Source organism: Cydia amplana, chromosome 13 (genome assembly GCF_948474715.1).
Source record: "Cydia amplana chromosome 13, ilCydAmpl1.1, whole genome shotgun sequence".
Lineage (NCBI taxonomy): Eukaryota > Metazoa > Arthropoda > Insecta > Lepidoptera > Tortricidae > Cydia > Cydia amplana.
In genome coordinates, this window is record NC_086081.1 from 2289826 (window position 1) to 2317014 (window position 27189).

The 27189-nt window shown below is 37.2% G+C and overlaps 1 protein-coding gene and 1 long non-coding RNA gene across 3 annotated transcripts in view; one reads left to right on the forward strand and one right to left on the reverse strand.

Moving 5' to 3' along the window:
* Window positions 1–27189, forward strand: part of LOC134653350 (uncharacterized) — a 41876-nt gene that overhangs the window by 168 nt on the left and 14519 nt on the right. Inside the window, exons 2-3 of one of the 2 annotated variants that reach the window (XM_063508685.1) lie at window positions 21859–22030; window positions 24967–25046. In XM_063508685.1, the coding sequence (XP_063364755.1) occupies window positions 21859–22030; window positions 24967–25046 (252 nt within the window). The remainder of the gene's footprint in view (window positions 1–21858; window positions 22031–24966; window positions 25047–27189) is intronic. The other variant, XM_063508686.1, reaches the window with a different exon arrangement.
* On the reverse strand, window positions 17002–17395 carry LOC134653226 (uncharacterized). The gene is made up of 2 exons (XR_010097240.1): window positions 17328–17395; window positions 17002–17293 (listed from the first exon to the last, which is right to left on the reverse strand). It is a non-coding gene; the product is annotated as an uncharacterized LOC134653226 (long non-coding RNA).

A 27189-nucleotide genomic window follows, 5' to 3' on the forward strand; every position in this document is an offset into this window, starting at 1 on the left:
GGTTGTAAAAAGTTTAAGTTTGCTTGACTTTTTTTTGGGCAAATATATTTTTTTGGCCAAGGATTTTCGATACCTTTTATTTATAAAGCGGCTATTTCAGAAATTTATATGAAGTTTACCTTTAGTTTCTTATAATGATCGAATTTTAAAACTTTTCGTTGTAACGAAAATGCATGGCCAGATTTTTTAACTGCTTTGTTTTTTCTTTTATTCATTAAATTTTTGTTTATCAGAAACTTTTTTGTTTTATTACTCTCGCTTTATTTTTTTCCTGAAAAATTCAAAATTTTTATAGGTGATAAATAGTGATTTTTGGGTACCTAATATTTATTAAATTATTTTTAAGTCTTTGTAACGTGAAAACTAATCGACAACAACGTAAAGGTAAGTGTGTAACTTTTTATTTGTAGATTAGAGTTCTAAAAGTCAGTTTTTATTGACCGAAGTGTACTGATATCACATAAAAGTTAGTAGAGTTAGACCAAAATAAGTCTGCAACTATTTTGGTAGCACACGCAGTGCGTGTTATTTTATACGCCATAATTTCATAGAAGTTTGTCGTTTAAGATATTGCTAGCGTGTGCTACCAAAATAGTTGCAGACTTATCTTGGTCATACTCTATAAAGTATAAGAAGTTAGTCAAAAAGTTTTAAGATGTCCGAATTGTGGGACCCTATTGTAATATATAGCATCTTCACTTTTTCAATAAATATTCGGTTCCACTTACTAAGTAGGTATTAAAAAACGCAGTGAAATAAATATTAGGAAAGTCTTTCAACTCCTTCAAGCCATTTCCGTCAGTAGAAAAAAGCAGCAAATTTAAAAAATGTAGGCGGGATAATTTTCCTATATAAAATTTTAATTTGGCTCCATTCATCCTAAACACTTATCTTAAATCTTTTTTTTTTTAATTTTCATTTCATTTTCTACTGACAACGTTGTTTGACCGGCTATACATAATGCCCTATAATGAGAATCTCCGAAAGCGGCTACGCACTTGTTGCGCTCTCGGCTCGCGGTCGCGCTCCCTATAGGAACTAAGGCTTAGCACGCACTGCGGTTTTTAAAAAGCGGTCCCGCTACCTCAAAAAATGTAACGTACGGCATTCTTTATAAGTGCACGCACGCAACTTGCTACATTTTGACCGCAACCGCAAGAAAAAAACCGCAGTGCGTGCTAAGCCTAATTCAAACGCCTGAAAGACTCGAAATAAGTAAGAACTTTATTGCGTACACAGCACACATACATTTATTTATTTTTATTCCCGTGTTATGATATGATAAATAAAATTAAGTAAACCTTTAATTTAGTACATTTAGTTATCTACTTTTTTGAGATGAGAGATCTTTATTCGCACATTGTACTAATATAGTGTTATGTAGGTCAACTAGACACATTGACATAATATAAACCACCCTGTATACGTCTTGGTGGAAATTTTGTATCAGTATGTTCATAACTGCAAATTTCAGCCACCACCCGAATATTAGCATTGATAGAGGTGGATGTTTTATTTTATTAGTATTAGCTCCAAGGTCCCATCATTCCTGACGCGATAGCAATGAAACCATTTGATTAAAAGTTCCAATCAGTCCAACCGTCTTCGAGAATGGGAAAATTCATAAAAAAGTTAAAAAGCAAAAAAAAAACAGAGACCGCAACAAAATAACAAACGTCATTTTTAAAGCCTGGTAAAAAGGCCGTTCAAAATGGTGCCGTTTAAATGTAAAGTGTTAGACTGACTTAGGTACGTAAGATTTAATTATCATATCATTCGCTAGTTTCCATATTTTACCTAAATACCTAATTATGTTTACATTTAGGTAGTTAAGCTGGGTCTAGACTCGTGTACCTAAAACTTTATGTAAAATACCTACTGTAAATCCTCTAACTATTTAAAATCGCTGTGTTCCGTACTTAATACATGTATCCTCGTTTTGGTGTGACTAGATAAATACAAACTTATTTGAATGAAGTGATTCTTAGCACAATATGTTTTTGTGACACAAAATAAAATGTTAAGCCTAAATATACGCGGTGTAACTTGCATAATTTTAGTCACTCGCGAGACATGTATCGGAGAGCCTACCCAACTAGCAAAACAGTCGTATAAGAATTGATTTACTCAGCCTGTAATCGTATAGCAGCCGAGTTACGGTGGTTGAAACACCAATATATCGTATTTATTAAGTACCTATTTACAAACATAAACATATAAAAACAGAAATAATACCTACAAAATTAAAATTAACAAAATCTATCTACCTATATACACATATATCGTATAAAAGCGGTAATCACGACTATTTATAAATTTTTAGCTAATTTTTACTATAATTACGTCGTATAAACGTTTTCAAGCACTACAGTGCATGTGGGGAGTAGCCTTAGTGGGGAGCCTTAGTGGGGAGACACTCCTCCTTTCGGTCAAACTTTGCTCCATTCGGCTCAACATTGTTTCGAGCAATTATTAGGGTTGGCACCACTTAGCGTTCTTTTGCGTGCACGACCACAGATAAGATAAAGACATGGATTTTGACAACCCTAAATAGCCGAAAGGTATGTGGCGTACATTAGAAAGGGATAGTATGATTCGTCCCTGAATCGCTGTCAAAATTTAAGTCTTTAAACAATATTCAGACGTCCCACTGTTGAGCACCTGTTCAGGAACAATACCTACAATCATGTCTATGTTAATTTAATTAATTTATGTAGACCAAGACGATTAATTAGTATTACAGAAGAAGAGAAACTCAGTGGATTGCGGGGAAACCCAACAAATTGTAACCTTTACCTACACCTTAATTAATATCGATTTCACGATACAACATCTTTGTTTATATTTATATACTGTGTGTAAATTTCATTTGATAGCATGACGAGACGTACGCGTTTGCATTAAGTGTATTTTGTATGGGATTTTGAGTTTCCAAAAAGTCCCGCTTGGCGCGCTGTTCAAAATCCAATACAAAAAACTTTTTATTTATAAAAAATAATAATAAAAACGGGGGCAGCTTGTGGCGAGCTGACGGTGAGTGGCGACACCGCGGTCCCTATTCCAGAGGGCACTTTCATCTAGCCCTCGCCTCTGTGCTTGTCTTCACCGGCCGGCCAGAGTGGAGTCGCAAGAGCGGGACCTATGCTCCAGGTTGGAAGTGTAAAATGTCATAACGCCGGCGGCCCGCTGAACGGATTACCGGGATCTGGCTACCGCAGACTCACCTCTCGACAACCTCACAGCCGCTCCGAAGTGTTGCCCTATTGTTGCACTGTGCGTGCGGCCGTTGTAGGGCCCACTAAATGAGTAGGCGAGCCACCCTGTCTTTCACAATTTTGAGACTGATTGTCACGGCAGGTGTCCGCTAGTCTCCTCCCATAGCCCGATATCCGTACATCCAATATTCAAATATATAGCCTATGACCTTAGTTCCAGCACATAAGTGCTGCGCTGTCTTAAGTCTTTACACCTGGCGGAGACCATCTCCGGATGTATGAAATTGTGCGCTCGGGGATGGTATCCGCCATGTGTATCCCTTGCTTTTAGATTAAATTGTCTAAAGGGCATCTGCGCTGTTGGCTTCGGCACGCACGCCTCCCAAAAGTCCGGGACCCCATGGTCCCGAGATATGGTACGACATAAAAATAAAATAAAAACCAAATTAACAATGTCATTTAGTTTTCTTAAACGTAGGTACTTATACCCTGAAGTTAACGGAATCCAATAAAAACACGGTGTATAAATTTTAAGCAATTCCTAAGTTGATGCGAATTGCGAAGTAGGCGGTGACCTCCCGCGTTACTTGGTGGAAATTTGTAATTTGCCAACTTTCGAACTGAGTTTTTGATTGGCTTCAATAATGTAAGCATGAAATTTGGTCACCGAATATTCGAACGAACGTCAAAAAACGACATTTTTTCCCTAACTTTTAAATCAAGGCAGTTTAACGACTTTGACTTCGAGCTCTGGTTGTAAAATGATTGTGTAACTGTAAATGGTTATATGTATAAAATTAACTGGCCATGTTAGGCAACTTTAGGTTTTATTTTGTAATTTATCTTAGAATATAATATTAATAAAAAGTATGAAAGAAAAACACTGGCCATTTTATAGTTTAAGTCATACAGATATGATAATAAAAAGGGTTTGGCACTAGTTACATTACCGTCAAACTAGTATTATCTTGTTTCCTGTAGATAATTTTCATTTGAACTAAAATTAAAATTTTCTTTGTCTATCCTGGAATAAAAACATTTAAAACTTGTTATATCTCCTTAAACAGAGTTACCTGAAGTACATATAGGTACTTATACATTAGTTTTGAGACGCACGACTCTAATTATCTAATAAAATTATTATAATGATTTATATTCATATTATTACTGAGCTATTTTATTGTTTTTTGGGTGCCGTACTTCAAAAGGAAACAACGGAACCCTCACGAATCTTAAATGATATACTTAATAATAGAAGCTAATTCAGCGTAGGTATTTACTTACATTTGCTCCTTAAAACGCAATAAATGTTAAAAGTAAGTAATACTATCTTTCGTCTACCATAATAAGGTGATTTTTACGACAAATTATGTCGTTTATTACGGTAAGCAGGTGCGTTGTTCTGCTTCCAGCTGTGGGCTTAATTACGCTAAGGTAGTGTAGTTAATAAGTACCTAACAAGTTAATATAATTGCTTCATTTTGTTTCATTAGACTGACAAATAAATATTTATAACCATGCCGAATTGAATCTTTCTAGCACTAACGATCACGGAGCAGAGCCTTAGACACTTTGGACTTTTGGACAGACGTAGACCGACGCAAAGACAGATAGACAGACGGGCATGGCAAAACTGGTTGACTACAGAACCTAAAAAGAGTCTGAGAATGCAATTCTTTGTTTTCAATGTGAGAACAATAGAGAATATTACATATTCATACGCAAAGAGGTGCAACTGACGTGAACTACGAGTAGATAGAAAATAACAATATCTTTAGCCCTTAAATTCGCTAGGCTATTCATGCAGTATTTTTCAAACAATCGTGTGATTTTCATTTGCATCGCTTCATTTGTATTTGAAATATTTGACTTCCGCGCCAAAAACTAATAACCTCGTAAGTAATAACCTAATAACCGTGGAATTGTACAGTCGGCATCAGATATATCGGCGCGGCCAAGGTGTTCACAATATCTGAACACCCACTCTAACGCCCTGACAATGACAATGGAGGCGTGTTCAGATATTTGTGAGCGCTCCGATATATCTGATGGCGACTGCACAAGAACAAATTAAATTCGAGTTTTGAACTCGTATAGAAATAAAAGAAAGTTCCAATTTCAAAGCGGGCATACCTAATACTTGGGCATAATAATATCAGTTATAGTTCGTTTTTTAGGGTTCCGTACCCAATGGGTAAAAACGGGACCCTATTACTAAGACTCCGCTGTCCGTCCGTCCGTCCGTCCGTCCGTCTGTCACCATCAGGCTGTATCTCACGAACCGTGATAGCTAGACAGTTGAAACTTTCACTGATGATGTATTTCTGTTGCCGCTATAACAACTAATACTAAAAACAAAGATTTAAGTGGGGCTCCCATACAACAAACGTGATTTTTGACCGAAGTTAAGCAACGTCGGGCGGGGTCAGTACTTGGATGGGTGACCGTTTTTTTGCTTGTTTTGCTCTATTTTTTGTTGATGGTGCGGAACCCTCCGTGCGCGAGTCCGACTCGCACTTGGCCGGTTTTTTTAGCATGAGAAATAAGGTAAACAATCTTGATGTGTCTTTTAATTGAAAAACACATTTTAAAAATAAGTTACGGCAAATATGTAACAATTATGAATCTAATACGATCAATTATATTCTTCTGCTTTCATAAGTAATAGTTACTGATATTTAAAAAGCGTTTTTCAATTAAAAGACATGTCAAGATCGCTTACCTTCTCTCAAGTTCTTTCTAATGCTAAAAAAAACGAACTATAGCTGTAATCCGCGCGATTATTTGAAATTATTTTGGTTTGATATCAGTGCACGTTCGAATTGACGATAGCTTGTTTAGTTTTAAAATTGAACCGCATTTTTTTTAACTCGAAAAAATTCTTAAACATTTATTCAGCAAATAGGCCACAAGGGCACTTTTAAGTACATGTCACTATACATTTTACAAGTAATAAAAATAAATAATAAAAAATATTAAATACAATTACAAATGTCTATTCAATTAAATATTAAATTAATCAATCTCAACCGGGTTAGTGCAACGACATAATTTCTTGAATATCTCACATTCACATTCACGGAATATTTAGCCGTAGATACAACAATTTATCACTGACAGTATAATTCTAAGTTGGCATGGATAATTCGAACATCTTAATCTTACCAAAACCCTGATTACCATTAAATTGTCGTTCGGAATCCTAGGATAATGCGATGCTGGTGATAGCAAGGATCAAGATGTCATCTGAACCTAGGATAAACTAGATAAGTCTGTGTTAAGACCGCGGATATTTCTGAGAAATGTTCAAGTGACTAGAACAGTCACTTCTATTATTAAATTATGTGAAAGAAGACTCGACTTTAATCTCCATTATAGTTATATACTTAACACTTATTAAATAACTAGATAAGTCTGTGTTAAAATTAAGACCGCGGATATTTCTGAGAAATGTTCCGGTGACTGTTCTAGTTCTATTATTAAATCATGTGAAAGAAGACTTTAATCTCCATGATACTATATAACACTTATTAAATACCTAGACCCAGGTACCTATATATTTATATAATACTAACTTATTTTCCTATAATAATACTAATTATAGGTAAGTAAGTATTTATTTGCAAAGAATAAGTAGGTACAATAGTGTCTTAGGTGGTAAGTGACAATTGGTTGCTTATTCTAACTTATTATTATTGAAGCGAAAACTTCTTTAGCGGCGCTGGGCACTTTTTGAGGTGGGGAAAAAATGATAAACTCGAGACAGCGTAAGGCGATTACGTGACCGTAAGGGGCGTAAAGTTTAGATGGCCACTCATAATTTAGATCGCATTTAAATCAATAAAGAAAAACTCAATGTTATTTGACATTTATGTTGCGGACTCCTTTTCAAGACTCTTTACCTAAAGTCTATTTTTTTATTCCGTAGACTGAAATGACTTTTCATAGTATGAACATCATGTGTCATCTCATACTATGAAATGTAATTTTAGTCTACCGAATAAAAAAATAGACTTTATGTTCAAATAATTTGACGTTGTCATGGCAGTATGTAAATAAACATGTCAATGAAAAAGTGTGATTTTATTTGAGAATTATAATAATATATAATAAATAAATAGAATACCTCCGCTAAACGTATGTATCGTGTTACCGGGCGTCGGTAACATAGTGAGGTGAGTTTTCACTTCTATCGGCACTCTCGGAGTGCAACCGTTGTTGCTTGTTTTAAAACCTTTTTTACGCTAGTATATTTCTGATGAGCTAGCTGATTCAAACACATGATTTACTGGGTGTAATTACATATCCTTGTACACGGCGTACGTACGTGTATCACATATGTACGAGTAATTTTTCCACGGCGTTGAATATGATAGGATTTATTGGAAAAGCCAATAAGGTTTCCAATGAGAAAATCTAAAAAGCAAATTAAATTGCACATTCGTCACGGTACCGATTAATTGGAATACCGGTAATAAACGGTACGGAGTTATTGCGAAATACAATGTATTTATTATACATGTATACCTACAGTTAGCAAAACTATTAACTTAGCAGTTAGCACCCATTAGGCTAGTGCTTTAGCTCAATTGAGGCTTTTCTCTAGTAACTGCATCGATTCGAAACCTGATTTCTTAACTTTCACTCGATAGGAAAAAAACATAGCATATAGCCGTTCTACCAAATCTTGTCAGTATAAAAAGGCGCGATATTCAAATTTTCTATGGGACGATATCCCTTCGCGCCTACATTTTTCAAATTTGCCGCCTTTTTCTACTGTCAAGATCTGGTATCTGGTGGTGGTGGCAAGTATAGATAGACATAGACATATACACAAACCACGAACATAGGTATAACGCACCTTCAAAAATTTAAACTATTTTACGCAATAAAAGCTAAAAACAATTATGATATTGCTTTTAAATTTTTTTTATTTTTTTTTATTGCAATCTCACTGAGCGTAAGCGTGAGCGAGACGGCTGTGCGTGCCCGGGACCGCGGATATTGTGTTTCTGAATTAAACTTTTATAAGTTTTAACATAAAAAAAGTAATTTGATGAGTTCGAGCAAAAATATGAGAAAACCTGAACACACGTGGCTTAATGCATAATTAAATCTATTTCATTCAAAATTTATTAAAATATTAAATAAAAAATACAAGAATTAAATAACTAACCTATAAAACTTACAAGCTAAATCTAAAAATAAACTGTACCACTAATCCCAAAATAAATACAAACGAAATCCCCTGCGGCATGTTGCCGTAGATGCTGGCAGCATTTCCTCGCTGTATTGCAATATTCGCAATACTTATACTTTGTGCGAAGAAGCTGCCATCTCTACGTAGATATATTCTGATAGTTTCTTTCATTCATATCAACCCAGTGATATGGGTTGGTCCCCTGAAATATAATAAAGTTAATATATGGCATAATAATATCACTTGGGTATAATAGTGTGCCTTTGCGCTTGCAGCTTCCATTTCAACTGCAAAGACGTCAAAGTTTAGTTTAAATATGAAATGAAATATTCTTAGAATTCTTTCCATTCACATTTCTTGCTATTCAGTCAATCAGATACCTATCTGAGATAGAAGGGACCTTGATATAAATAGCAAGTAAATTATCTTCAACGTTATAGCCATTGGCGAAATTAAAGTACCCACGTAAAAAGTAATAAAACTTTAGAAATGCAATTAAATGAAATGAAATGAAAATTTTAAATCAAATCTGAGATTTACGATGGTATTTGAAAGTTAAAAAGTTAAAAAGTAATAAAACTATTAATATATATATGTTAAGGTCAAGGAAGGTAAATGCAACTATGGGGTTATTGCGTCTCTCCGTTCTTTCTCGAATACGATTGGTCGAAACGCCCTCTACTATGCAACGTTTCATGCCTGAGCTACTTGGAAATGAAACGTTGCATAGTAGAGGGCGTTTCGACCAATCGTATTCGAGAAAGAACGGAGACGGAGATACGCAATAACCCCATAGTTGCATTTACCTCACTTGACCTTACTTGAATCTTGTGTGCTGGAAAATTCTACCAACATCTAGAATATGAAAACTACTCTCTTAAATAGCTAAACAAATTACGGAGACTTAAATCATAATTTAATGAATATTCAAGTCAAATTTAAGCCTTAGGTTTCATTACGGAGGTCGTGATTAGGTCCAATTTAAATAAATAAATATTACTTGCACAAATTGACCGAGTCCCAATAGGTTGGTTTTTAGGGTTCCGTACCAAAAGGAAAAAATGGAACACTTATAGGGTCACTCGCGCGTCTGTCTGTCTGTCCACCGGTTACAGCCTATTTTTATTAACTTAAATGTGAAAATTAAAATACAATTAATGTTTTGCAAACGATATCAAATGAAAGAGCTCTTTGTGAGAATCTCAAATATATATATTTTTATAGTTGAAAGATGAATAGTTTAGAAGTTATTTAAGTAAATAGGAAAAAAATACTCTTTCTAATTTGGAATATCACTGTAGCAAAAAATGGTCCTTCAAACCGGACACCGACACTTTCCAAACTGCACAATAAAATTGGCATCGTATTAAATTATCTGTCAATGTCACTATTGTAACCAGATCGGGTAACCAAGTAACCATACCTTTCGTGGTCTTACCTGACCAGTGTAACGTGGCCTCAATATCTATAATAACCAGTGAACTCTAAGGGTGGTTTATACTAGTTTTACTTGATTCGAATTGGTCGATAATTGGAAGAAAAGATCTGAGACATTTGACGGAGTAGGGACGTGACAGGCCGGGATAACGACCGCGGATAATGTTAATGGGAATGGGTTTAGAAAAGGGTATGTTATTGTGCGAATTGATGGTGTAAATAGTTTAGGCAGAAAAGAAAAAATACAAAATACCTATGCATGTGCAAATTAAAAAAATGGTGAAAGGTGCGGCAAACTAAAATACCTAATCAAGCCGGGATTATCATTGTTTATGATCTATGATTTCCTGCTCAGCGCACAGCTCTATTTGTAGTCCGTTTTTAGGGTTCCGTAGCCAAATGGCAAAAAACGGAACCCTTATAGATTCGTCATGTCTGTCTGTCCGTCTGTCCGTCTGTCTGTCCGTCCGTATGTCACAGCCACTTTTCTCCGAAACTATAAGAACTATACTGTTGAAACTTGGTAAGTAGATGTATTCTGTGAACCGCATTAAGATTTTCACATAAAAATAGAAAAAAAACAATAAATTTTTGGGGTTTCCCATACTTCGAACTGAAACTCAAAAATTTTTTTTTCATCAAACCCATACGTGTGGGATATCTATGGATAGGTCTTCAAAAATGATATTGAGGTTTCTAATATCATTTTTTTCTAAACTGAATAGTTTGCGCGAGAGACACTTCCAAAGTGGTAAAATGTGTGCCCCCCCCCCCCCCGTAACTTCTAAAATAAGAGAATGATAAAACTAAAAAAAATATATTATGTACATTACCGTGTAAACTTCCACCGAAAATTGGTTTGAACGAGATCTAGTAAGTAGTTTTTTTTTATACGTCATAAATCGCCTAAATACGGAACCCTTCATGGGCGAGTCCGACTCGCACTTGGCCACTTTTTTTAGCATTAGAAAGAAGGTAAGCGATCTTGCCGTGTCTTTTTATTGCAAAACACTTAAAAATAAATCACAGCAAATATGTAACAATTATAAATTATATACGATTATTTACATTATTTTGCATTCATAAGTAACATAAACGAATTTTTAAAAAGCGTTTTTCAATCCTTGTCCAATTGTTTATTGTTTATAGTACCTACTTAAGATATTTTTTACTAATTTTACTCGTATTTGGTTTTGCATTCTTCGAGACGTAATGAATTGAACAAGTAGGTATGAGTAGGTATAAATAAACCAGAAAATTAGGAATGTTCTACTCGAAACCAACCGTGACTCCAAATTCAATTTTTAATGCAATTTTCTGCCGACGCGCACTTACATTAAAACCCCATGCAAACATTCAAAAGAAACTTGTAATAAAATATGCAGTTAGCAGGTAAAATATACCACAAAGTTATTTAATTAACAGAGCCTGTGATGCCAATTAAAAAGCTTATGTACGACCGGCAGCTTTTGTCTGACGTGGCCTACTTGCAGTTCAAAATTGTATATATAAACAATCTGTAAGAATAAAGCCAGAAAAGCGGCTAGAGCAGGAACAAAAGAAACTCCTTTCCTTTATATCAGTGCCTTTATATAAACTGACGTCTGACCCCGTCTTTGACGTTTTCAACCGAGTCGTTTGATGTTAAAAGTGCGTTGACCTGCCGATGATGATTGATGACACATGTTGAATTTTATAACAAAATCTAGTAAAATAAATAGTAAATGGGCAATTTATCACAATATTGTACATATAAAAAAATGGAAATAATACAAAAATACAGCACCTGAAAGTTTCAAAATATGTACCTACTTAAAAGTTTTTTTTTAACTTTCGAAAACGAAATAAGTAAGGATACCATTCGATTCTTCACATCGGTGATCACGTGGTGCTTCCCATAGAAAACGAAGCGCCAGAAGCTCTGGCCTGGCCCCGGCCCGCTCTAACGTGAGTCATCCTTCATCCGGCCCCGAATGGAATTACTGCGGCGGCAGTCTGACTGAAAATTGATTGAATCTCAGTTCGATTGTCAATAAAACTAGTGCCTATGCCAATTCTCGGGATTTGTTGCCAAGCGGACCTCAGTCTCTCCATGAGCCGTGCTTTGATTATTAAAAAAAATAAAAGAATGTGTCCTGTGTAAAATGAGGTAACTTAAGGTTTTAAAGTACTTTCCCTCCAGGGCCCATAATTTTTTTCCACCCTGATGTATACGAAAAAATTGGTCACTTAATTTGTTATTCTGTCAAAGATGTAGGTACTTATTTATATTCTTTGCTGTTATTGGATACTTTGTCGTTAGTTCAGAAATATGTTTATAACAAAATTATATTGAATACCTACTTGTCTCTCCTGCTAGAAAGTTTGGAAACTCTACGTCAAGTAATTCGATTTATTTCGACATGTTATATTAAATAACTTGAGTTAAGCCTCATTGGGGCTCACAAAACTTGATATTTGCATGGCATTTGGAATCTAATTAAATAACTATAATAAATATGTATTAATATTAAAACAAGAACATAATATATTTGCTTAGAATATTCAATATTTGGCGTTAGTATTTTAGGGAATGGTGGCGTTAAGTGTCCGCAGCAAGCTCGGTCGAATTTCACCTTCAGAAATAGTAGTTTATGTGACTGCTACATAATGACAGGCATTAAAATACGAGTGTGGGTTTAAGAAACGAACGTCAGTGAGTTTCTTAATAGAATCACACGAGTATTTTAATGCCTAATTATGTACAGTTACATACACTACTTTATCTAAGCACATACTTAAAACTAATTAAAAGATAAACTGTACGTCAAATGGCGGTGAATGAAAACTTTTTTCACGCATGTCACGCATCCGTAGTTTTTTTTATTCCTAGACAAACGAATAAAGACAATGAAGTCCCTATTCTCATATCACTCACGATCAAATATCGTTCGGTTTATATTAAAAAAACATACTAAATTGACGTTTCGTATCGATAACTGTTTTAATATCTATGGATACCTACTAGAATAGAGACCCACATGAGTTTTTACTGCTGTTCCAAATTTAAACTCTTATAACGTCACAAAAAATCTGTAACGTTATAACATTAAAGTACAGATTTTTCCTACTACCACAGATAAAGTTCTCATAGTAAAATTGGTTATAATAAAGCTTGTCAGTTCCTACAGTTTCTGAACGCATTATAGAGCACTAACGACATGTGTGTAGATAAATATTTTAATTTGTTTTTCTTATATGACATTTATTTCAGTTTATGACATATGTGTTGTCTATAAACCCATCATATACGCATGCAGCGTTCTAATCTCTGGCCAATGATGTGCATTCTGAGTTTTCCAGTATACCTAACCTATGCATTATGTACTACATATTACGATACAGTTGCTTTGCCACGTGCCTAATACGCTGACCGATACGATATAAAAAAAACCGGCAAGTGCGAGTCGGACTCGCGCACGGAGGGTTCCGCACCATCAACAAAAAATAGAGCAAAATAAGCAAAAAAAAAACAAGCAAAAAAACGGTCACCCATCCAAGTACTGACCCCGCCCGACGTTGCTTAACTTCGGTCAAAAATCACGTTTGTTGTATGGGAGCCCCACTTAAATCTTTATTTTATTCTGTTTTTAGTATTTGTTGTTATAGCGGCAACAGAAATACATCATCTGTGAAAATTTCAACTGTCTAGCTATCACGGTTCGTGAGATACAGCCTGGTGACAGACGGACGGACGGACGGACGGACAGCGGAGTCTTAGTAATAGGGTCCCGTTTTTACCCTTTGGGTACAGAACCCTAAAAACAATGGCTTTTGTTTAACAGATTAGGGCCTTCTGCGTAAAAATCATTTGAGAAAATTCAATTCATACTAACTATACCTTCCTCTTTAAGTTGGATGAGGTATAGTATAGTAGGTAGGTAGGTAGTTGATGTGGTCTGTGTTTGTTACAGAACATCTTTCATTGATAAGCTCCGTGTTTTGTTGTGGTTGTCGCACACACGATCAATCTCCGGCGACACGACACAGCACGTGCCAAAACAAAACACTACGCCTGCGACAGCAACGTGTACTAAAACTGGGACAAGTTCAGAACCCCTAGTGTAAATTTCATTCGATAGCGTGACGCGCGTTCACGTTTGCATTTTTGTATGGGATTTTGAACAGCGCGCCAAGCGGGACGTTTTGGAAACTTAAAATCCTATACAAAATGACACTTAACGCAACGCGTTCGTAACGTTACGCTATCGAATGAAAACACTAGGAGTACTGGACCCGTTTTATGGAAGCTTGTACGCAACGCATACACTAAAGAAAAAGTGACCAAGTTTTTTTTTGCCGTCTACATAATTCAGTTAATAATTTGTGTAAGATTATTACATGATATTTATTAATTTAAAACCTATGGAAACGTTTACTTACAATAAAATTACAAAGTTTAAATGAGCAAGTAAGTAAGCATCCGAAATCCAAACCGGAACAACTTCGCTTTGTTAAAATTAACTTCGCCTGTAACAAGTTGCAACAGTTTCGCCCACGGGAAATTAATTATTACAAACAATACAAACATTGTTATCAATAAAGATAAAGGGGGCCTATTTGTAACAAAATAATACATACGAGAAAGATAGCCCCAGAGCTATCCTCCTGAGACCCAGAAGCATTTGTTTTGTTTTTGAATATGGAACCCTTAGTTAAATAGTTACTCAATGAAGACAAAATATTTTTTGGAATATGTACAAAAATTTGTACGCAGTGTCTTAGGAGGCAATTATCAAGCTTTTTTGTTCACCTGTCCCGTTGTCTGTCTGTAATCAAATCTTGCAAATTAAATTGGACCCACTTCCCGGTTTCCGATGAAGCTGAAAATTTGCATACATAATATTATGTAAGTCGGGTGTCAATGCAATATAATATTATGGTATCATCCAGCTAATCTGATGATGGAGACAAGGTGGCCACTGGCCATAGGAACTCTGTGATAAAAAAAAACTCAACCTAATTGTATTTGGGGTTGTAAGAATTGTCTCGATGATTAGTTGCTTATGAAAAGAAAAGTACAGTCAGCGATAAAAGCGTACCAAAAATGAATTATTTTCCAAAAACTTATTTTATTCACTTTTATTTAGCTTCATACCGCGTTTTTTTTTTATATAAGGTAAACGTACTGATGCTCGACGCGGTCCCAGTACATGTCATGTTGAACAGGGATGTTGCGGATGCCGATTTTTTGACATCCGCGGATGCGGATGCGGATTTTTAAAAGCTCACATCCGCGGATGCGGATGCGGATGCGGATGTCAAGATAGGTACATAAAAAACATGAAATATTATATTTTAGTAATTTTTATTTCAAAAAACCGGCCAAGTGCGAGTCGGACTCGCGTTCCAAGGGTTCCGTAGATTAAGTTCCACTCACGCTTGACTGCTAATTTCTAATAGGTTTTTTTGGCTAATGACTAAATTACCTAGCAGTCTAGCACTTACGCCGATGCTAAGACGTTCCTGTACCGACCTGTTCCACATCCGCGTCCGCATTAAATCCGCATCGATTTTATGCGGATGCGGATGCAGATGCGGATGTTGAAAATAATGCGGAAGTTCCGCGGTTGCGGATGCGGATGCGGATATTCGCAACATCCCTGATGTTGAAACTTGAAGTCGTTGTCAATAGAGGTGACAGCAGGGTGTCATCTATTGGGCATTAGCATGTCGAGCACTAGTATTTACCTTACCTATATCTATTAATAGATACTTTTAAAAAATGCGTCTCCTACATAGTCTTCTCGCTGTGCGATTCCCAGTGTGACTTCACACTGTGAATACACAGATACGCCTGTGTTCACAGCTTTAGAATGATCAAATGTTGGTTTAGGGCCCTAACAAAACAATGATTTGAATATCGTTCAACGAATATCGTTGTCAAAATCAAAATGAAAGCTTTTTTTCTACTATTTGTATTACCGTTGAAAATTTCTAGAAAGAATATTTCTAAGTGTGAACAAAAATACATACCTACCGATAAAATCAAAACCCTCCTTTTCCTTTGCCGTAGACGGGTAAAAATAAGTAACTTATATGTATCTATCATCGGATGCCTAACGTTTTTAAACGACCTTCTTAAAACGTTTGATTCGACTTATATTTTGTTTACAAATGATTTGAAATAAAATTTTAAACAATATATTTTTTTAAATCTATATGCCGCTCAGATTCGAACCCGGGACATCGTGCTTCGTAGGCAGGGTCACTACCCTCTAGGTCTAGGCTAAGAGGTCGTCAAATTTCTTCATTTGGAGAGGCGAATGGTCAGTGATAACAAAAGCAGCCTGTATAATACAAGTGTACCTATAGTATAGTTTCTGTGCTATTTTTTAATACGAGTAAGACAAATTTTGAGCACAATAACCTGTAGGTTGACCCATGGCACAATTTGCATGGGTGTGACGTATTTCAAACGCCTCTTTACCGTTGTTCATTTATTAATGGAAGTTTCCTCTAGGGACGACAGTAGGGCTAGCACAGGAGCAGGGCCGGATTAACCCTAAGGCAGAGTAGGCAACTGCCTATGGGCCCCGCCTCGGCTAGGGGGCCCCGCCTCTGCTAGGGGGCCGCGACGGCCCCGCGCGCGCCTATGTTTCATATGGCCAAAATTCATAAATAATTTTGTATGGTACCTACTTATACCTAATGTCCAATATCAGTTTCTCAGACATACAATCATCAAATGATTATATAAATTAGGTATGTTCGTTTATAGCATTTAAAGTCTGTAAATCGAGCTCGAATTTCAGGCTCCCGAGGGCCTAAAACCTCATTAATGAAACTTCGGCCCTCCGAGTAACTCTTGTATGACACATATTATTATTATTTGTATGTCTCACCATATCTCGGGACCATGGGGTCCCGGACCTTTGGGAGGCGTGCGTGGGGCCGAAGCCAACAGCGCAGAGGCCCTTTCAGACAAGTTTGATGTCATGTAGAACGCCTGCTGGAACCCATTCACGGGTACATCAATAGATACCCGTGAACCGGTCTCAGCAGGCATTGGGACTATTGTATAAAAAGTGAACAGTATATCGGTCTATGGATTGAAGTTTGGGGGGACAATGATACTGGGCTATTGTAAAGAAGTCCGGACACCTGCCATAACAATGCTAACACACGTTATCGAGGCAGGTGGTGACTCGCCGCTGACTAGATGGGCCCCTGAAACTGTCGTCGTAAAGACGACCAGGCGCAACATCGGTGTGAGCGGCTCAGGGGTGTCGAGAGGTGTACACCGCTTTCTACCCAGTGGCTGTAAACAGCCACTGTGCCAACTCGCGCTTACGCAAATTTCACTTCCACCCCTGGAGCATATAGCTCTAACGACTCCTCTCTGGACGGCCAATGAAGGCAAGCCAGAGCCGAGAGTCCTGCGGGTCCCCTTGGGGTTCCACTCCGACCGACGAAGACACGCCGGAGACGGAGACCCTGACCGACTCTCTGGAGCACTCGGGTCCGTGGGGTCGTTACTCCCCAACAGCTCGCCACAAGCTGCCCTGCGGGCTTATTATTATTACTATTATGCGAGGCAGAAGCTTAGCTTTTGCCTCGCATGGAAGCTCACCTCGCTGGTTATAAGTACGCTTCGGGCTTGTTAAGTATGTGGAGATTGCTGAGCTCGACCTTCAGCCTCACTTTTTACCTAAATTTTTGGTTCGTCTACCAAATCTCTTCTTCAGCTTAGCCTTTGGCCTCGCTGCGCCAAGCTCGGCCTGCGGTCTCGCTTTTTAATACAATGGACATTGGTTGACGTCTGTGATCTAGCTGAGCTTATCCTGAAGCACGGCTTTGACCTCGCATGAAAGCTCGCCTCACTGGGTAACTTCGGATTTTTAGGCTTTTTTAACACGCTTTCACAATTTTTTCACAAAAAATTTCGCGGTCGCTGCGCTTGCGATTTTTATTGCTTTGCCGAGTTATCCTGTACTTACATGCTAGTTTGACTGGGTAATGAATAATCATTTAAACACATGTAAAATATTTATTATTAGGTTAATTTTAATCATGTGGCTCGTATGGTCGGACAATCGCTATTCAGCCTCGCAAAATATTTAACTACTTATTGAGAAAAAAAAGGGCTCTCCCCACACTGGACGCAAGGAGGAATCGGCAAAAACTAATATAAAAAACCTTTATGTCCACGCAAGAGCGAAAAAGACATCGTTCGGCATGTTCGGATCGGCTCAACCGACACCTGAAGGTTGAAATTAAAACCGCAAACTTCCCTGTACTGAACAACTGAACTTATTTATGCAAAATTAACTGTAAGGGGGCCCCGAGCATTGCACTGCCTAGGGGCCCCGACATGCTTAATCCGGCCCTGCACAGGAGGGGAGCGACAGTATGTCGCCCGCGAGATACAATACCCGTCCCACTCTAATAAATACAGTTAGAAAAAGACGGTTTGTGTTTGTGCAGATACTGTCGCGCCCGACTGTTTTAGCCCGACAGGGGTGTTTTATATACAGGGTGCTTCCTGTAACAGGAGCAATAAATTAAACTGTAGGCTGTACTCCTCAAACTGACCAACATTTGTTCAGCAACATTTGAAAATAACTCATGTTTAGATTTTTATTACACTTTAAAGTTTATTCTAAGACGCAATGTATTGCAAATTTTGTTAAGTTTAAAGCGTGACAAGCAACGTCAAACACACTGATGTCAGCGTACATTAAAGGCAATATTTATTTTGTATGAAAAATAGGAAGTCTAAAGGATTCATAATTTTTAAAAGTTGCTGAACAAATGTTGGTCAGTTTGAAGAGTACAGCCTTTAGTTTAATTTATTGCTCCTGTTACAGGAAGCACCCTGTATAAACATACTAAATACCCTTCTAACAAATTACGGAGCGTATGAAATTTAATTAAAATAAAATAATTGTATGCATTTAAACGTTGAAATCACGCAAACGCGTAACGTATTATCATTCTGACAAATCCAAAAGGGATTTGAGTTATTAAGGAGACCCTCAGAATATGTGATTTTGTAAATTATTTTATTTTGAGATACTAAGTAGTATTAAAATATTAAAAAAAACTTGTAGTCCTGTAACCATTACATAGGTAATTGTCGGATTTCCTTTTTAGGGTTCCGTAGCCAAATGGCAAAAAACGGAACCCTTATAGATGCGTCATGTCTGTCTGTCTGTCTGTCTGTCCGTCTGTCCGTCTGTCCGTCTGTCTGTCCGTCCGTATGTCACAGCCACTTTTCTCCGAAACTATAAGAACTATACTGTTGAAACTTGGTAAGTAGATGTATTATGTGAACCGCATTAAGATTTTCACACAAAAATAGAAAAAAAAAAAAAATTTTTGGGGTTCCCCATACTTCGAACTGAAACTCAAAATTTTTTTTTTCATCAAACCCATACGTGTGGGGTATCTATGGATAGGTCTTTAAAAATGATATTGAGGTTCCTAATATCATTTTTTTCTAAACTTGCGCGAGAGACACTTCCAAAGTGGTAAAATGTGTGTCCCCCCCCCCTGTAACTTCTAAAATAAGAGAATGATAAAACTAAAAAAAATATATGATGTACATTACCATGTAAACTTCCACCGAAAATTGGTTTGAACGAGATCTAGTAAGTAGTTTTTTTTTATACGTCATAAATCGCCTAAATACGGAACCCTTCATGGGCGAGTCCGACTCGCACTTGGCCGCTTTTTTTTGACATTAAACACACATAACAAGCTTCATACCCTAAAATTTAAATGTTAAACTTACGTTTTTTATTAGGGTTCCGTAGCCAAATGGCAAAAAACGGAACCCTTATAGATTCATCATGTCTGTCTGTCTGTCCGTCTGTCCGTCTGTCTGTCCGTCCGTATGTCACAGCCACTTTTCTCCGAAACTATAAGAACTATACTGTTGAAACTTGGTAAGTAGATGTATTCTGTGAACCGCATTAAGATTTTCACACAAAAATAGAAAAAAAACAATAAATTTTTGGGGTTCCCCATACTTCGAACTGAAACTCAAAAATTATTTTTTCATCAAACCCATACGTGTGGGGTATCTATGGATAGGTCTTCAAAAATGATATTGAGGTTTCTAATATAATTTTTTTCTAAACTGAATAGTTTGCGCGAGAGACACTTCCAAAGTGGTAAAATGTGTGTCCCCCCCCCCCCCCCCGTAACTTCTAAAATAAGAGAATGATAAAACTAAAAAAAATATATGATGTACATTACCATGTAAACTTCCAGCGAAAATTGGTTTGAACGAGATCTAGTAAGTAGTTTTTTTTTATACGTCATAAATCGCCTAAATACGGAACCCTTCATGGGCGAGTCCGACTCGCACTTGGCCGCTTTTTAACTACATTATTTGTTGTATAACATTATACAACAACAACATTACAATACAAATACTCTTTATTGCACACCTCATTACAGATAACTATACAAATAATACAAAAAAGAGGTTTAACAACAGGCGGTCTTATCGCTAAAAAGCGATCCCATCCAGACAACCTTTAGGTAGCGGAAATTAATAAATTCATGTCATGTCAGTAGGTGGTTCAGACACTTACACACATACATAATGTATTTTAGGTCCATTACATATGCGAGTGTGATTTTGTCTAAGATTATTTATTTGCAGAGATGCGATTTATTTGAAATACTTCTATTTAAAATGCAAATACAAAATGCAAAATACCTATTTTGTATTTTGCATTTAAATGCCTTTTAGTAAAAACCATTTTGTATTTTATTTGAAATACTTTTCGAGACGTATTTTGCATTTTTAATATTCATTTCAAAATGCAAAATACTTTGAGATTAAGTTTAGCCAACATTACCAGTCAAACAAAATGAAATGAACGAATGACGCTTGTATTGCCGAATTTGACCGATAGAGGCGCCTGCTAGCGCCTGGCGCCAGCGCCAGGAGGCCGATTTTTGAAATTCGACCGCTCGATTTCGTGTATTTCGTTCAGTAATATCTCCACTACTAGGCATGTAAATTCTACTAATAGAATCAAAAACTAGTGGTCAATACCACTAAATTCACAATTTATATCGCTCGTATTTCAAAAATCAGCATCTCGCCGTTTTCCACCGATTTTAGAGTGACGAAATCGAGCGATCGAAATTCAATAATCGGCCCCCTGGTATTGTTAAAAAGCGTAATAAATAAAAACTGATGTTTTTTTCACTTTTTAACAATACCAGTCCAGTTGTTATTAATAAAAGAAAAGTGTAATAATAATAAAATAAGAACTAGATGCACAATCAACCGAAATAAATGGCCACACAAGTCACAAAATGGAGCCATGGCTCTCTTTTCGTTAGTCTAGTTTTTTACATTATTTTAAGTGAGTATTATTTCCTTTATTTATTTCTCTTCTTAGGTTGGTTTTTTACAATATGTATATAAAATTAAAATATAAAAACACTTACAAAAATAATATAAAAAAAATGTATAAACACATTATAAAAAACCTAACCTAGGGTGCCGCCAGCAGCGGGGCAGGGCCCAAGCTGCCGGTGGTTAGGGCCGCAGAGAGAGGAACCGACGGACTATTATGAATACCATAACAGAATTTATTGATACGCGTACTGATAAATATGACCAAAATGTCATGCATAAGGTGCCATGCCATGATATTAGACGTTTTTGTTCGGCTCGGCATTGTGTCTCTATTTCTCATGATAAATACCTAAAATAAATAAAACAATCTGAGATTTGTTCAAAAGGTATTTTATTTTGAAAAAGTATTTTGAAAATACCTATTTTGCATTTAGCATTTAAAATACAAAACGCAAAACTATTTGGTATTTTGCATTTGAAATAGTAAATCTGAAAAGTATTTTGCATTTTGTATTTAAATGCTTTTTTAAAACCATTTTGTACATCTCTGTTTATTTGCTTACCATCAGGTGATTCCTATGATCGTTGCCTATATCATAAAAAAACAGCTTATATCATCCACTCATTGAAAACCTCCCCAGCAGGGTTAATCTCCGCGGAAATCCAGAACCTGGACCTGCTGCGCCTGCTAATGGAGCGGCCGATGCTCAGCGGACACAACCGCTTCGACCGCGGACCCTCCATCGAGGACCGCGGCGACCAGCTCTGGCATCGGAAGTATGGGGAGGACCACGGATATAGTGACGACTTGAGGTATGAATATAGTCAGACAAAGCTTCTAATCTAAGTGCTTTTCAGACTGAATGAACCCAGCGTTTTTGGAAATCTTATCTTCAAAAATGGTGCAGGTAATAGTTTTTAACTTTTTACTCCCATTTGATCTTCTAATGAAGACTTAACGCCCTGACCACTAGGCCACCTGTGACCGGCATTTGTTTTTAGTTTGTGACATCTATTTCAGGTTATAATTAATATACCTATGTTTTAATGCGACTACTTAAAAACACAAATCAAAGTATTTAATAATTTTACTTACTTATGCCTTCTTTGAACTATTTAGCTTAGCTTATAAAGCAATTTGACCGTTCGAGGTCATAATAAAACCTCAGCTGAAAACTGTTGAAAGCAAAATACGGAAATAGTTTATCGTCAGTTATATTTTCGTGGTATTCAGGTTAAAGAGAGGTTACCATTTACCAAAATACCGCGATTAATGCAAGATTCTGACGAAGATATTAACGACATAAAACTGATATTAAAAGACATGAATATCCTATTAAGTCGCGGGGGGTATTATAGTGACTGATATTTTTGGGAGATATTCCTTGAGGCAGCTCGTAGGTGGTGTAGGCGATTTGTTTTATAAATAGACTTCAAATTACGGTGTATAGGCCTTACGAAACTTTAAATGATGACTTGTCTTTTTTAACTTTAGTATTATCTGTGTGTAAATTATGTTACGTAGGCACAGTCGCCATTAGATATATTGGATATATCTGAACACGCCTCTATTGTCAGGTCGTTAGAGTGCCTGTTCAGATATTGTGAACACCTTGGCCGCTCCGATATATCTGATGGCCACTGTAAAACGATATACATAATATTATACTACCGGACCTGCATAATTATGCTATAACAGACTGCAAGCCAGGAGCAAAAATCGTCGGTCATCGCATCCCGGGAAATAACTTGTAAAGTGGTTAAGGGCGATATGTAACAACCCTGGTAAACGTCAGCTGCCGCTCCGTTGGTGGGTTGAGGAACGGCAGCCACCCAACCACCACGTACAAAAACTGATTATATTGTGAATTATTTTGGTCTTTTTGGTTACGTTTTCAATACAACCGTCAATGCCCGTAACAAAACGGACAAACAAAAAAATATGACGTTTTTGGGAAACTTTTAAGGTCGAAAGAGCTATAATGATTCTGACATGAAATAATTATGTATAAAAATTCCAAAATCTGAATTCAAGTATACCTAGTACAAGTTCAAGTTGAAAGTCGCACGTCTAACACGTCTTTACCACTATTCTACGAACGCTTATTAGTTGAGGTACGTACTTTAAATCCTAATAACTACAAGGCCGACTTCGACCACGGTGACTGATGTCAACTCCGTTGCTGTCGCTGGTGTGCTGTGTAGCGATCGAAACGCAACTGTCACTGTCGCACTAATATGGAAGAGTGATAGAGACACAAAGCGTTTCGTTGTCGAAGCGATGGCGATTGTCACCTTGGCTAGTCCGGCTGTGAACGCAAGTGGCTGACGTAGCCAATCTTGTTGGTAAAAGTTCGCGAACATTGCAGGCACGTGAACACACCATTAACATACTTTTCTGTAAAATACACAAAGAAAGAACAATAACTCTCTATTAAATTATTTCTTTCCTTGTTATTTCATCACAAACCTGATCGAGTACAACTGAACAAATCATATTATTTTCTTATTTACTCTGATTTGTGTTTTTTTAAGTACCTATGTAAGTAGTCACAAAACTCACAAAGCTATACCTTACCTACAAGGTGTAACAAAAATAGAGGGGGATCCGGTATCGTGTTCTAATTAGGAAAGAGTAGAAAAAAACATTTTTACGTCATTTTTTTTTTCTATGGGGCAAGTCGTCCAAGTCGAACCCCTCATACAAAGGCGAAACATTACGCTAAACGTCAAAAAAATTTGCTTTAGCGTCAAAGTATTTTAGTGGAGTATTTCCTGTAATAAATATAAATACCTATTAATATCCAGAGATGAAAATGAGTACTACTTTTGTATTGAGAAGCGGTCGGCCCCCTTTTTCTTTTCACTTCTACCTAATCAAGTTGGCCCGAAAAATAGCAACTGTAGGAAAATTATAAAAAAAAAACTCTAAAACTGCGTGTGACCCAAACAGCTTCATAGTCTTCAAATACCCACGTAACTGATGTTATAGTATGTCAATGGACTGTCTCATTTCAAACATAGACAGAGAGAATCATACTATATTACGAGGGAGGTCAAACCCGATAAATCAATAGTTATTTCAGTTATTTGTACAACAAGAGATCAAAGTTTGATATTCCTTCGAGTGCTTATTTTGAGTCCCGTGCAAGCGAAAGATTCTATAATTCTAATAGATTCACGAGCTACTCAAAAGCGCACGAGATGTAAATAACTTTGATCTCGTGTAGTTCACAAAACTTTTCACCTCAGCAGTGAGAACATATTAGAGAACCCGAAAAATGTATTACTTCTTCATCACTTACCTATTCACTCGTGTTTTCTTAAAATATACTAACAATTAAGTTTTCACCTCAGCAGCTAGAACAAGGGTACTTTGCTATTTAAAAACAGTGAGCAAAATCCCATTTTGCTCACTGAGTGAGCAAAATCGCATTTTACTCATTTTGTCTCAGTCAGTGAGCAAAATGCGATTTTGCTCACTGTTTTTAAGTAGCAAAGTACCCTTGTTCGAGCTGCTGAGCTGAAAAATATTTTGTCATTCAAATTAGAACTCCATGTATGTCACATATACTTAGTTCTAATTTCAAAAACCCTTTTACTCGAGTTATCGGGTTTGACCACCCACCCCTCGATTTGTCTTACACTAGACTAGCACCCAAAAGAAAAGGATGAGTAGGTATAGTTTTCCTGGTTCTTACTGACTGACAAATTGGTTTGTTCAACTATAATTTGTTTTTGTTCAACAGCGGCACACCGACGAAGCGTTCGGCGGTGGCGACGGCACTGAACGCCGGGCGTCCGCGCCGGCAGCCCGCGCCCGCGCTCGGTAAGGCCTTCTCGCCTTTTACCGGCGTCGGTAAGCAGAGCTGAGACATCGCTTGCTTGGCTTGTTGCAGCTTCTATAAGCTTAGCACGAGTATACCGCGACTGTCTCGCGAGATCGACTGTCTGTCTCTCTATAATTTAATACTTACAGTTAGAAAAACACTCGTGCAAAGCCTACTGCAACTGACCGCGGCGGCAGCCCATGCCAGCTCTTGGTAAGGCCTTCTTGCCTTTTACCAGCGTCGATAAGCAGCGCCGAGACATTGGCTTGCATGGCTTGTTGTATCTCGTCTCAGCTGTGTGCTGTATAGCACTGAACGTCGGACGTTTAGGCCAGCAGCCCCAACGCGATAAGCCCAACACGTCTCAAGGAGAGTTGAGGCACCTGGTATGGTTTGTTGTAGCTTTCCCTACATCTGTGTAGGTACGGGTAGCACTGAACACCGGATACGGGATCTACCGGCATCCCGAGCTCGGTCAGGCCGTTTGCCGGCGTCAGCAAGTAGTCGAGACAAGGGCTTGCATGGCTTGTAGGTATAGCTTGCCCTACAGCTGTGTACGGTTAACACTGAACCGGACGGCCGTGCTGACAATCCGCCTAAGGTAAGGCTGTCACGTGTTAAATACAAAAAGCTTAATTATACTTTCAGTATATTTTTTTGGATGTCTAAATAAAAGGAAATGCTTAGATACCATTTCGTACCTTGTCTCAATGACAATTGTATGAGATCTCTAGCGGCCTTCATATTGACGGGCACTGTGCTAAAGTACGAAATGGTACTTATATATTTTTGACTACCTATACTTTAAATTATTGGTACATACATCAAATCTCATTAACTGTACTCTAATTAATTGAATACAATAAGAAATAATTGCGGAATAAGCTAGACACTTTTTTGCATGGCATATTTTATAACTAAGGTAACCTGCACCAAAGAAGGCCCGGTGCGTAATTTCATACTAAATTATACTAATAGGTATCATAAGTGTGGATACCAATATTGCGTCCATGTGCACTAGTACCATATAAAAAGTTCATATTAAACATAAGAAAATTAAAAAATAATTATAACGATGGGCCTTGTTTGCTGCATGAACATGAATTAGCTGAATAAACTAGCACTCCTTAGAACCGTAGTGAGGTAGCTGACCCATTTATTGTCCACATGTAGCGCTGGCACTGAACACGGATGCACGGTCACTGAACGGACGGCCGCGCCGGCAGCCCTCGCCGGGGCTCGGTAAGGCCATCACGCCTTTTGCGGGCGTCGGTAAGCATGAGACAACCCTGGCTTGCATGGCTTAAGCTACATTTACACGCTTACCGAGGTTTGGCTAACGGCTACAAGGACTTTACACACTTGCAAGTATGATCTTATATTCCGAACAGATTGTATTGGGTTACCACCAAGTTGTTACCAGTGGTAACTACTGGGAATTTATTTCCGACCTTTTACCACTGGTAACTACTTTTTTGACGTAAAATGCTTATGCATGGCAACAATTTAGCATGGAAATGTTTTAGATCCATTTTATTTTATTTCTACTATTTTATGTCGCACCTCGCACTATACCTTTGGTTACCTTACTTCAAAGCGCATTAGGTAGGTACCATACTTTCATACAAATTTGAAGGCTTGAAATGTGGCAAAAAATATATCTACCTACTATACTGAAACACACCCAACTTGTCAGTAGAAAAAGCGGCCAAGTGCGAGTCGGACTCGCCCATGAAGGGTTCCGTATTTAGGGGATTTATGACACATTAAAAAAAACTACTTACTAGATCTCGTTCAAACCAATTTTCGGTGGAAGTTTGCATGGTAATGTACATCATATATTTTTTTTAGTTTGTTCATTCTCTTATTTTAGAAGTTACAGGGGGGGAGACACACATTTTACCACTTTGGAAGTGCCTCTCGCGGAAACTATTCAGTTTAGAAAAAAATTATACATATTAGAAACTTCAATATCATTTTTGAAGACCTATCCATAGATACCCCACCCGTATGGGTTAGATTTTTTTTTTAAGTTTCAGTTCTAAGTATGGGGAACCCCCAAAACTTACTAAAAAAAATATATTATGTACATTACCATGCAAACTTCCACCGAAAATTGGTTTGATCGAGATCTAGTAAGTA